Source organism: Paroedura picta, chromosome 1 (assembly GCF_049243985.1).
Source record: "Paroedura picta isolate Pp20150507F chromosome 1, Ppicta_v3.0, whole genome shotgun sequence".
Taxonomy (NCBI): Eukaryota; Metazoa; Chordata; class Lepidosauria; order Squamata; family Gekkonidae; genus Paroedura; species Paroedura picta.
In genome coordinates this window covers 2,294,372-2,306,862 of record NC_135369.1, presented here as the reverse complement: position 1 = coordinate 2,306,862, position 12,491 = coordinate 2,294,372, and the positions used below count along the sequence as shown (strand labels likewise).

At 58.4% G+C, this 12,491-nt stretch overlaps 2 protein-coding genes across 5 annotated transcripts in view; both read right to left on the bottom strand.

Moving 5' to 3' along the window:
• The window catches only part of TARS2 (threonyl-tRNA synthetase 2, mitochondrial), a 35,377-nt gene extending 25,686 nt beyond the window's left edge, over nucleotides 1-9,691 (bottom strand). Inside the window, exons 1-4 of one of the 3 annotated variants that reach the window (XM_077319528.1) lie at nucleotides 9,533-9,691; nucleotides 8,361-8,551; nucleotides 3,451-3,574; nucleotides 1,431-1,555 (exon numbers count right to left, since the gene is read on the bottom strand). In XM_077319528.1, the coding sequence (XP_077175643.1) occupies nucleotides 1,431-1,555; nucleotides 3,451-3,574; nucleotides 8,361-8,551; nucleotides 9,533-9,676 (584 nt within the window). In that variant the 5' untranslated portion in view covers nucleotides 9,677-9,691. Of the gene's footprint in view, nucleotides 1-1,430; nucleotides 1,556-3,450; nucleotides 3,575-8,360; nucleotides 8,552-9,125; nucleotides 9,269-9,532 lie in introns of those variants that run through there. The other 2 variants (XM_077319538.1, XM_077319546.1) reach the window with 2 other exon arrangements.
• RPRD2 (regulation of nuclear pre-mRNA domain containing 2) overlaps nucleotides 8,413-12,491 on the bottom strand; it is a 72,995-nt gene continuing 68,916 nt past the window's right edge. For both annotated transcript variants that reach the window (XR_013228005.1, XR_013228006.1), the window contains exons 13-14: nucleotides 10,703-10,830; nucleotides 8,413-8,551 (exon numbers count right to left, since the gene is read on the bottom strand). The gene's annotated coding sequence lies outside the window, so the exon portion shown is untranslated. The remainder of the gene's footprint in view (nucleotides 8,552-10,702; nucleotides 10,831-12,491) is intronic.

Sequence of the window (12,491 nt, the reverse complement as noted above, 5' to 3'; positions counted from 1 at the left end):
GGTGGACACAGCTCTGCTTCCCAGCCTTATTCTCCACCATTGGGCCACTTCTGGGGTGTCTTGAATCCTGAAGAATGTTTCGGGGGTTTCTCCAGGGTAAAAAGATTGAGGAAGGCTGTTAGTTTGGCTGACTTCAGCTACTACGCAAACATTTGATATACATATTAAGTAGGATGTGGTAAAGTGGGTGAGGAGGCATAAATAAAGAAGAACGTAGTTCTTTTGCATAATGACAAAACGTGCTTATAAAGATAGGAAGGAAAAACATAGGGGGCAGTCAAAAGACTTCTTCTTTATTTACTTACTTATTTATTAATTACACATTTAGTCCGCCTTCTTCCTTAGTGGGATTCAGGGCGGATTACATAAAAAGACCATAAAATCCTCCATCCTTAAAACCATAAACCTCCAGGGGGCAGAAAGAAAGGGGGAAAAGCCTTCCACTCCCTCCACAATGGGTCAATGGGATATGGCAAAGCCGGGCAGGGTGTGTGTGTGTGTGAGTGTGTGTCTGTGTGCATGCTCTAACCAGTGGTCCCCAACCTTTTTCGGGCTGGGGACTGGGGGGGGGGAGAGGGAGGTCCAGGGATAGGGGGGAGGCAGGCACGGGCGCCTCCCCCCCCCCCCCCGCAGTGCAGCTCTCACTGCACCAGAGCCCGGGAGCACCGCACCATGGGGAAGCGCACCCACTGGTGTGCCAGCACCCGCACCTCCCTCCGCCCGCCACGGCCCAGTACCAAGGGGTCCACGTCCCGGGGGTTGGGGAAGACTGCTCTAAAACAACCCGGCCTCAGCCAAAGACCTGGCGGAAGAGCTCTCCTTTACCGTTGCCTGTAGAGATCAGTTCCCCTACAGAAAAGGGCAGACAGTCCGGGGGCAGGTAGGGTGCTAGTAGCGCGCCTGGTGAAGGTGGAGAAACACCCTGGGGGCTACTCCAGTGACCTGTCCCTCCATCGAAAGGGAGGCATCCAGGATCACTCCCATGCTGTGGGCGAGGTCTGCGCATGTCTAAAAGTCGTTTGTCATGTGGTATAAAAGGTCATTGCTAGTGCTTTATTAAAAGAGTTCCTGGGCTTTTGCCACCGAGATCCCTTTTCTTTCAAAAAAGTTCTGTCTACTTCTGGAAACTCCAAGTTGGATGATTAACCAGGTGAAGGTAACCAGGTGAACCAGCCCATTTGGGCAACAAGAGGAGAAGAGTGTGATACAGACCAACAAAAGTCCAGAAGAGTGCTAAAAATAGGGGGTGGGGATGCTGGACAGACAGAAGACCCAAGCTGCCCAGGACAGATTATTATTATTATTATTATTATTATTATTATTATTATATTTATATTTATACCCCACCTCCACCCGAAGGCTCGAGGCGGCTTACATATTGGCACAGATTGGGCACACTCCCCCCAAGCAGCCCCGTCTCCGCCCAGTACCTGTTTTCATCCAAGTACATGTCGTAAAAAAAGCCGTTCTCGGTGCTGGGCCCGTGGCAAAGGAGGGCCCCATAGAAGTGCTCAGCGGCCCCTCCCAGGACGTGGGCGCTGGAGTGCCAGAAAAGCTGTGGGCAGAGTTAAAGCAGGGTGATTAGGCTGGGCAGCACCCCACAGTCAGTAGCAGAAGAGTTGGTTTTTCTACCCTGATTTTCACAGAGCGGCTTACAGTCGCCTTTCCTTCCTCTCCCCACAACAGATACCCTGTGAAGTAGGTGGGGCTGAGAGCTCTGAGAGAACTGTTCTGGGAGAACAGCCCTATCAGGGCTGTGATGAGTCCAAGGTCACCCTGTTGGCAGCATAGGAAGGAGTGGGGAATGGGAAAATTTCTGGGGGGAAGCCAATGGCCAGGTTTGCCCCCCCCAGGACTTTTTGCCCAACAGGAAAACTAGAAATTGGGGGGAGGGAGGAAATGCTGGGAAAATAATGAAATATTTCTTCTTTTGAGAGTTCAACGTTATCAGTGTTGCAAACGGAGATATCCACATATGCGGCCACTCGTACCGTGACTGTATGAGACAGTGTGGTTGTATTTGTACTTCCTATTCTCAGATTCCATTTTTTCCTCCACCTCTGAACAACGATATAGGCTAGATATTAGGAAAAAACTTGTTCACAGTCAGAGTAGTTCAGCAGTGGAATAGGCTGCCTAAGGAGGTGGTGAGCTCCCCCTCACTGGCAGTCTTCAAGCAAAGGTTGGATACACACTTTTCTTGGATGCTTTAGGATGCTTAGGGCTGATCCTGCGTTGAGCAGGGGGTTGGACTAGATGGCCTGTGTGGCCCCTTCCCACTCTATTATTCTAGGTTTCCAACTGCATGGAAATTTCACATCCCCACCACGGGGATTTCTTGAAGGTGCCACAGTTCAGCGGAAAAAGGGTTATAGTTCAGGGGAAGGGCCTCTGCTTGGCCTGCAGATGGTCTCCGGTTCAATCCCCGGCATCACCAGTTTAAAAATGACCCGGCAGGAGGAGATGGGGAAGAGACCTTTCTCTGCCTGAGACCCCGGAGAGCTGCTTCCAGTCTGAGTAGACAAAACGGACTTGGGAAGGGACCCAGGGCCCAATTCAGTGGAAGGCAGCTTCATGTTCACACAAGTGGAGCTCTGACTTGGTAGAAAAGCCTCTGCTGGGCACACAGAAGGTCCCAGGTTTAGTCTCTAGTCAAGTGGTCCTCAACCTTCCTAATACCGTGACACTTTAATCCAGTTTCTCATGTTGGGATGACCCCCCAATCATAACATTATGCCATTGTTTTTCACAGAAATTAAACCGAAACACACCAATGGCGTGAAGCTCCATGGTTCTGGATTGTATATCAATTGTTATTCCCCCAGGTTTTCTCAGTTCAGTTCTGCCTCTTGTCCCACCATGCCGATCTCGCTTTTTTCCACTGCTCCAGACAGGAGAACGCTCTATCTTGAAATACCCCGCAGGGCTGTTGTGCAGATGCCCCCCCCCCCCCCCCCCAGCCAAGCTGCTTGCCCTGCCGCAGCCCCTGTGAAAGTGTTGTTCGACCCCCAAAGGGGTCCCGACCCCCAGGTTGAGAACGACTGCTCTAGTGAAAGGGACCAGGTGGGAGGGACTGCGAAAGTCCTGCTTTCCGAAAACAGAAAAGTCTCAAACAAGACAGATTCAGGACAATGCAGCCTCGTGTGGCTCACCAACCCCCACCCACCCCGCAGGACGGCAAGACTGTGAACTCCAGTCGCTGTGGCAAGCCAGGGTATGACCCAAGGAAGGCCCTAAGCAAGGTGTGATGGAGGACATCTGAATCAGCTTCATCCCACCCCTCAAAGCCACGAGAAGGAAGGGTTTAGCACAGCCTACGCGAGAGACCACTTCCTGCATCCAGGAATACGTCTCTTTTTGCAGTTCTAAAAATTCCAGCCATTTTCTGACCCCTCTATCTCCACAACCACCATGGAGTCCCTCCTACTGCCAACGAACACAGGTACTTACTGTTTGTCCATCCTGGGATTCAAAATCCACAAATTCCAACTGGGCATCTCCCTCCAGTGGACGATCGAGGTCATGGAGGCTCCCGTTGACCCGCGCAGTCACTGCGGCCTTGGCCAGACTCTGGCTGGGAAACCAAGAAGAAGAGTTGGTTCTTAGATGCTGCCTTTCTCTACCCAAAGGAGTCTCAAAGCGGCTTAGAGTCACCTTCCCTTCCCTCTCCCCACAACAGACACCCTGGGAGGTGGGTGAGGCTGAGAGAGGCCTGATATGACTGAAGAAGAGTTGGTCCTGATATGCCGCTTTTCTCTACCCAAAGGAGCCCCCAAGAGGCTTAGTCACCTTCCCTTTCCTCTCCCAACAGAACTCTGACTAGCCCAAGGTCACCCAGCTAGCCGCATGTGGAGGAGCAGGGAATCAAACCCAGCTAGCTAGATTAGAATCCGCCACTCTTAACCACTACACCAAGGAAAGAGACAACAGCTGGGACTGCTAAACAGCTTTTAGGGGGGCATGAAAAAATGTATTTGGTGAAAACAGGGCAGAAAGCGTTTCCATCCAGCCTCTGTCTCAGGCTGCACGGTAGGCAGGCCCTGGCAGGTCTCTCCCACCGACAGTGAGGCTGCCCCAGGCATGGAGCGGAGAGTTCCCCCGCCTCTCGCATCAAAGGGAGGTACCATGGCTGACGAAACAGATCCAGCCCCAGACTTTATTCTCCCTCCCCACACGATATTTAATATCAGTATTAGAATTTATAACACACCCACTGTGAGAATAAGTTTAAAACCAAAGAGAAAACCCTTGCCAGTAACTTACAACATGGAAAGTATCTGCCAGGGAAAGGAAAAACCTAAATTAAAAAAAAAAAACCCTCAAAGAACCAGTTCCCAGAGATTAGCACCAGAAGCTTTGGCTACTGAGGGGCAGAGAAGGCAGCTTCAAAAGAGGATTATTGTTTAATTGATTAATCTCTATTCCGCCATCCAAGGAGCCCGGATCAGGGAAGCGTAGATGGATGCCTATCGGTGGCTGGCTACTACCAGCCATGGTGATGAAAGCCAGGAGGGTGTAATGGCTGAGAGCAGTGACTTCTCTTTTGGAGAGCCAGGTTGGATTCCTTGCTCCTCCACATGCAGCCAGCTGGTCTAGTCACAGAGCTGTTCTCACTGACCAGTTCTCTCTCAGCCCCAGCTACCTCCCAGGGTGTCTGTTGTAGGGAGAGGAAAGGAAGGTGATTGAGAACCGTCCTGAGTCTCCTGAAAAGCAGGGTATAAAAACCAACTCATAGTCAACCAATGTCTTGTCCCTGTACCTCCAGAGGAACTAGTTGGCCACTGTGTGAGACGGGAGTCTGGATTAGACAGACCCTCGCTGGTCTGATTCAAGTGGACAGCTGTTAGTCTGAAGTAGTATGACAAAATTTGAGTCCTATGGCACAGATCTTGAATACACAAAATCTTGAATACACAGATCTTGAATACACAAAATCTTGAATAAATCTTTATCTTAAAGATGCCATTGGACTCAAATTTGTTTCCTCACTGGTCTGACCCAGCAGGGCTCTTCTGATTATCTTATGAAGGGCTTGGCCTCTCTGCCCTGTGGCTGGCCCTGCAGAGGAACTGGCTGGCCCCTGGGGGAGACGGGAGGCTGGACTGGAGGGACCCTCCCTGGCCTGACCCAGCAGGGCTCTTCTGAGGGTCTTCTCAGGGGAAGGCCTCGGCCTCTCTGCCCTGTGGCTGGCCCTGCAGAGGAACTGGCTGGCCCCTGGGGGAGACGGGAGGCTGGACTGGAGGGACCCTCCCTGGCCTGACCCAGCAGGGCTCTTCTGAGGGTCTTCTCAGGGGAAGGCCTCGGCCTCCCTGCCCTGTGGCTGGCCCTGCAGAGGAACTGGCTGGCCCCTGGGTGAGACGGGAGGCTGGACTGGAGGGACCCTCCCTGGCCTGACCCAGCAGGGCTCTTCTGAGGGTCTTCTCAGGGGAAGGCCTCGGCCTCTCTGCCCTGTGGCTGGCCCTGCAGAGGAAATGGCTGGCCCCTGGGTGAGACGGGGGGCTGGGCTGGAGGGCCCCTCCCTGGCCTGACCCAGCAGGGCTCTTCTGAGGGTCTTCTCAGGGGAAGGCCTCGGCCTCTCTGCCCTGTGGCTGGCCCTGCAGAGGAACTGGCTGGCCCCTGGGGGAGACGGGAGGCTGGACTGGAGGGACCCTCCCTGGCCTGACCCAGCAGGGCTCCTCTGAGGGTCTTCTCAGGGGAAGCCCTCGGCCTCTCTGGCCTGTGGCTGGCCCTGCAGGGGAACTGGCTGGCCGCTGGGGGAGACGGGAGGCTGGACTGGAGGGACCCTCCTGGCCTGACCCAGCAGGGCTCTTCTGAGGGTCTTCTCAGGGGAAGGCCTCGGCCTCTCTGCCCTGTGGCTGGCCCTGCAGAGGAAATGGCTGGCCCCTGGGTGAGACGGGGGGCTGGGCTGGAGGGCCCCTCCCTGGCCTGACCCAGCAGGGCTCTTCTGAGGGTCTTCTCAGGGGAAGGCCTCGGCCTCTCTGCCCTGTGGCTGGCCCTGCAGAGGAACTGGCTGGCCCCTGGGGGAGACGGGAGGCTGGACTGGAGGGACCCTCCCTGGCCTGACCCAGCAGGGCTCCTCTGAGGGTCTTCTCAGGGGAAGGCCTCGTCCTCTCTGCCCTGTGGCTGGCCCTGCAGAGGAACTGGCTGGCCCCTGGGTGAGACGGGAGGCTGGACTGGAGAGACCCTCCCTGGCCTGACCCAGCAGGGCTCTTCTGAGGGTCTTCTCAGGGGAAGGCCTCGGCCTCCCTGCCCTGTGGCTGGCCCTGCAGAGGAACTGGCTGGCCCCTGGAGACGGGAGGCTGGACTGGAGGGACCCTCCCTGGCCTGACCCAGCAGGGCTCTTCTGAGGGTCTTCTCAGGGGAAGGCCTCGGCCTCTCTGCCCTGTGGCTGGCCCTGCAGAGGAACTGGCTGGCCCCTGGGTGAGACGGGAGGCTGGACTGAAGGGACCCTCCCTGGCCTGACCCAGCAGGGCTCTTCTGAGGGTCTTCTCAGGGGACGGCCTCGGCCTCCCTGCCCTGTGGCTGGCCCTGCAGAGGAACTGGCTGGCCCCTGGAGACGGGAGGCTGGACTGGAGGGACCCTCCCTGGCCTGACCCAGCAGGGCTCTTCTGAGGGTCTTCTCAGGGGAAGGCCTCGGCCTCCCTGCCCTGTGGCTGGCCCTGCAGAGGAACTGGCTGGCCCCTGGAGACGGGAGGCTGGACTGGAGGGACCCTCCCTGGCCTGACCCAGCACGGCTCTTCTGAGGGTCTTCTCAGGGGAAGGCCTCGGCCTCTCTGCCCTGTGGCTGGCCCTGCAGAGGAACTGGCTGGCCCCTGGGTGAGATGGGAGGCTGGACTGGAGGGACCCTCCCTGGTCTGACCCAGCAGGGCTCTTCTGAGGGTCTTCTCAGGGGAAGGCCTCGGCCTCCCTGCCCTGTGGCTGGCCCTGCAGAGGAACTGGCTGGCCCCTGGAGACGGGAGGCTGGACTGGAGAGACCCTCCCTGGCCTGACCCAGCAGGGCTCTTCTGAGGGTCTTCTCAGGGGAAGGCCTCGGCCTCCCTGCCCTGTGGCTGGCCCTGCAGAGGAACTGGCTGGCCCCTGGAGACGGGAGGCTGGACTGGAGGGACCCTCCCTGGCCTGACCCAGTAGGGCTCTTCTGAGGGTCTTCTCAGGGGAAGGCCTCGGCCTCCCTGCCCTGTGGCTGGCCCTGCAGGGGAACTGGCTGGCCCCTGGGGGAGACGGGAGCCTGGACTGGAGGGACCCTCCCTGGCCTGACCCAGCAGGGCTCTTCTGAGGGTCTTCTCAGGAGAAGGCCTCGGTATCTCTGCCCTGTGGCTGGCCCTGCAGAGGAACTGGCTGGCCCCTGGGGGAGACGGGAGGCTGGAGTGGAGGGACCCTCCCTGGCCTGACCCAGCAGGGCTCTTCTGAGGGTCTTCTCAGGGGAAGGCCTCGGCCTCTCTGCCCTGTGGCTGGCCCTGCAGAGGAACTGGCGGGCCCCTGGGTGAGACGGGAGGCTGGACTGGAGGGACCCTCCCTGGCCTGACCCAGCAGGGCTCTTCTGAGGGTCTTCTCAGGGCCTTCTGAGGGCCTTGGCCTCTCTGCCCTGTGGCTGGCCCTGCAGAGGAACTGGCTGGCCCCTGGGTGAGACGGGAGCCTGGACGCTCACTGGCCAGACCCAGCAGGGCTCACCGGAGGATCTTATGAAAGCCTCAACCTCTTTCCCATGTGGCTGGTCCTCCAGAGGTTCTCAGTCCCAGCACCCACCCAGCCCTCTGCTGCAAACAGACCATTGGGGACACATTGCAAAGTGTGGTTGAATGAGAGACGCACCCGAATGTCCCCACCCCCTGCTGGGTGCCTGTGGAGGAGTGGTGGGGAATCACACCTGGTTCCCCAACTTAGAAGCCGCTGCTCTTTAGCCACTTCACCTGTATGGACGCGCTGCCCACTGAGGGGGCCCAAGACAGAGAGGGATGTTCTGACTTCTGTTACGAGAACCCAAGGAATCTTTTAGTGCTACTATTCCTAAAAAGAAGCATCAGGATTTCCCCCAATTTTGCAGGAAACGAATACCCTTGCTACTGGCCCCAGAGCATTACCCTCCGGCCCCCAGATTTGGTGGCCCCCCACCCATGGGTCATCCTGAGGAAGAGGCAGGGCCTCTGATCCCAGCAAGAAGACCCTAAGCAGCAGTGCTGGAACGAAAAGCCGCTTCCCACAGGGCTGGCACTTCTGTGCCAGGCAGCTGCTTGGCTGAGCTGGACTCTGAGCACGTGAAAGAGTCCCGGGAAGGTGCCCTGGCCTTTCCTGCATCCCCCCCCCCCATTGAGTCTCGAAATGCGCTCCCACCCAGGGCAGTCCAGGAAGGAGGGTGAAGTCACCTCACGCGCAGGGCCACCTGATAGGGAGTGGTCTTCCAGGCCTCCCCCTCCACCGCTCTGCCGTCCGGCAGGGAAATCCGGATCCGCCTGCTCTCCTCGGAGGCTCTCTGCGCAAGGTTCCCCTCCGCGGCCGCCTTGAGCTTTCTGTAAAAAGCCAGGCGTTCGGTGATGTGGGCAGGGATGGGGCCCGCCTAGGAAACAAGCAGAAAAGAGTACATTGTGGGGGGAGAATCGGCAGCTGGGGGGGCCAAACCCCGTTCTGAGAGGCAAAGGTTTTTCAAATGCCCTTGGCTGATCCTGCCCCTGCATTCTGGGTGGCTCTCACAGCCTAAGAGTGTTAGATATTTGCGTTATTTATAGATACAGGCAGGGAGCTCTGTTGGTCTGACCCAGAACATGTGAGTCGAGCGGCACCTTAAGGACCAGAAGGAACCGGTTCTTTAGACCCGGTTTTTCTCTTCCAAAGGAGCCCCAAAGCGACTAACCAACACCCTTCCCTTCCTCTCCCCACCCTGAGAGATCAGCGGGGCTGAGAGAGCTCTGAGAGAACTGATAACTGGCGTTGGGAGAGCTCTAAGAGAACTGCTCTGTGAGAATAGCAAGAAGAGACCGGCCCAAGGTCACCCGGCTGGCTGCCTGTGAAAGATGAGCGGGGACTCAAACCCAGTCCTCCACACGAGAGTCCACTGCGCCTAACCCAGGAAAGCGCAGGCCCTGCACAAAACTTTCTGGGTCCCGAAGGTGCCCCCGGACCCCCTTCTCCACCTTTCATCGCCCGCGTTTCTGCCTGCAAGACGCAGGGCGAGCTGCAGCCGGCGGGTTGCCCCCTCTGCCTTGGGAGCCGCCTGGAGACTTGGCGGGCGGCGCTCGGTCCTGGGGCTCCGAAGACCCCTTAGGCAGCCCCTTCCTCGGCACCCACCCGCCCACCCACCCAGCAGCTGCCGCCCAAGCCCGGCGCGCCTCCTCCCCCTGGCCCCGGGCAAGAGGAAGCGCAGCATCCCGGGGGCGCGCAGGGGCCGCCCGGGAAGGCACCGGAGGCGCTTCCAGCCCTGCGCCCGAGCCCCCAAGCTGCCTTGCAAAGGAGCAATAGCAGCAGCAGCAAGAGCCGCCCTCTGCACACCCTCAGAGGCCCTGCGGCGCGAGTGCCGGGCCAGCCTCCCTGCCAGACCCACCCGGCAGTGCCCGGCCCGCGCACCGCGCCCAGCCCCGGCCCGGAGCCTCCGCCACGGCCCCGCCGCCAGCCGCATGCCCGCGCTCCGCCTCCGCCTCTTCCTCCTCCTTCCGGCACGGCTCGGGCGCGCCCCCGACCGGCTCATGCGCGGCGCCGACCCCGAGCAGGCGGCGCGCGCGCTCCTTGCCAAGCCAGGCGCCCTTGGCTGCTGCGCCTGGATCAGGAGGGGCCAAAGGGTGGCTGGGCACAGGCCCGTGGACTACAGTGCCCATGAGCCCCTGCCCCCGGCAGGAGCTCATGGGCATTGTAGTCCACGGGCCTGTGCCCAGCTACTCTCTGGCCCAGAGTATTCCTGAGCACGGTTTGCCCGGCCGCTGGTTCAGCCTGCCGCTCCCCACCTCCCCAGGCAGCCGATCCCACTGCTGAAGGACAACTACTGTTAAAAAAGACCCCCCCCTCCAACAGCCAGCCTCTGCCCACGACGGCTAATCCTGCCCCCTGCCACTGCGGTGCCAAGGGAGAGCGCTTCAAACCAGCACAGGAACAAGAGGAAAGCTCTCCGGAGACAAAGAACCCTGCCGCCCTACGCCCTACAGCGACGCAGCCCAGTTTGCTCTCCTCTGAGTAGGGATCCCGGCCCTAGCAGGCCGTCCCGTCCCTGGCTAAGAGCGCCCACGCCTCCCCCCGGCCAGCTGCTGGGAAGGGCAAAGCAACAGCTCAGGGCTGCCAGGCTGAACCCGGGGAGGGCGAAGGAGCAGCTCGGAGCCAAGAGAGGAAACAAAGGCAACGGGAGAGATTGCTCCATGTTGAGAAGCGCGGAGAGAGCAAGTAACTGCCTGCCCGCCCTGGAAGCGCAGCCGGCCAAAGCATGTAAGAGCCAGCCCTGCAGGGTCAGCCCAGCCAGCGTCCCTCCAGTCTCACCCATCCTGGAGGGCACAGATTGGACCTGGAGGCCGAGGCCTTCCCCTGATGTTGCCTCCTGGCTCGGGGGGGGGGGGGTCAGAGGGTTAGTGCCCCTGGATCTGGAGCCCCCCCCCATGTGTTTTATACAATAATAAGGCTGATAGGCCCTTCCTTCACCAATTTAGACCAAATCCCTTTTTGAAGCCATTTGTGCCTGCCACCAACCCTGCATCCTCGGGCATGCCAAGGCCTTCCTTTCTGCACTGACCTCACTTTTTCCTGATCAGAAGAGCCCTGCTGGGTCAGGCCAGGGTGGGTCCCTCCAGTCCAGCATCCAGTCTTGCACAGGGGGTCCTCTGGAAGGCCAGCCACAGAAGAGAATGGCCAGGCCTTCCCCTGGGAAGAACAGGGAGTCACTGGAGACAGGAACACACATTCTTAAAATAAACCAGCAGTCCCCTTAGCCCACCCCCTGGTCCCGCCCAGTAGCCCAGTACCATGGAGGGCCAGCCACAGGGCAGAGAGGCCGAGGCCTTCCCCTGATGCGGCCTCGTGGCTCTGGGATTCAGAGGTTGACTGCCTCTGAATAGGGAGGTTAAGAGCATAAAAAGAGCCCTCTGGGTCAGACCAGGGAAGGTCCACTTAGTCAGACCCAAACAGAACGCAGGACCAGAAAGCACAGAGCAATCCAGCTAGGCAAAAGCTTCCTTTACGTGTTTCTTGTATTGTTTTCTATGTTTTATGTAAACCACCCCGAGCCTCTGGGGAGGGCGGTATATAAATATAATAAATAAAAATGAAATAATAAATAATAAATACTCCAGTCAGCCTCAAGAAGAGTTGGTTTTTATACCCTGCTTTTCAAACCGGCTGAAATTGACTCCCTCTCCTCCTTTCCCCACAACGGACACCCTGTGAGGGAGGTGGGGCTGAGAGAGCTCTGACAGAACAGTGACTGGCCCAAGGTGGCTGCGTATAGAGGAGGAGGAGTGGGGAATCAAACCCGGTTCTCCAGGTCAGAGGCCACTGCTCTTAGCCACGATACCACGCTCGCTCCCAAAGCAGCTGGTCGGCCATTGCATGCAAGAAGTCCCAGTTCAATCCCCGCTAGCTCCAGCCGGAAGGACCAAGCAGGAGGGGATGGGAGAGACCACTCAATGCCTGAATCCCCCCAGAGTAGAAACACTTGGCGTGAGGGACCAAGGTTCATAGAAGGCAGCTTCACGGGTGTTCATGGTGCCACAAGGCGCTTGCCTCAGGGGGCCTCTCCGCCAGAATGAGAACCACGCAGAGCTGGAAGAGAGCACAGAAGGCCCTCCAGTCCAGCCCCACACCACCTTGGGGACCTAAAATGTGGGGGGCTGGGCTGGACAGCTCTCCGTGGTCTCTCCCAGCTCAGGGCGGTTGATTCTGGCTAGGAGGTGGCCGGTCGCCGAAGCTTGCCACCCGAGGCAGCCATGAAGCTGCCTTCCACAGGCCCTCGGGCCCTCCAGCCGAGCGTGGTCTCCTCGCAAGATCACAAGTTCTGCCCCCTTGCAGGCGGGCTGGGGTGGCAAAGAGGCAAGGGGAGCTCCCCTTTCTGGGCTGGGCAGGCTGCCACTCTGTGGGCACGCCGGGGGTTGCCATCCTTTTTGAGCCTATGGGCACCTTTGGCATTCTGGCACAGCTTGGCCACAAAATGGCTGCCACAGGACTGGACCTGGCCACAAAATGGCTGCCACAGGACTGGACCTGGCCACAAAATGGCTGCCACAGGAGTGGACCTGGCCACAAAATGGCTGCCACAGCCTGCCTTCACTCACAGAGTGATGGATTTACCCATTCTCTAGCCAAAATGGAAAGCTACACATCCCAACAAGGCCATGCCAACTGGTTGGCAACAAGGCTCTTTACCTTTGACCCCAAGGCCTATTTTGCTCCTTCTCACCAACACCCACCACAGACCCTTCAGGAAAGGAACCAAACCCTGTTTTCACTTTTCTCACCCCCTTCCCCTGACAGTTGTGCTGGCTGCCGTGTCTGGCCTGGCATATCTCTCTAAGGCAGGGGGAAAGATG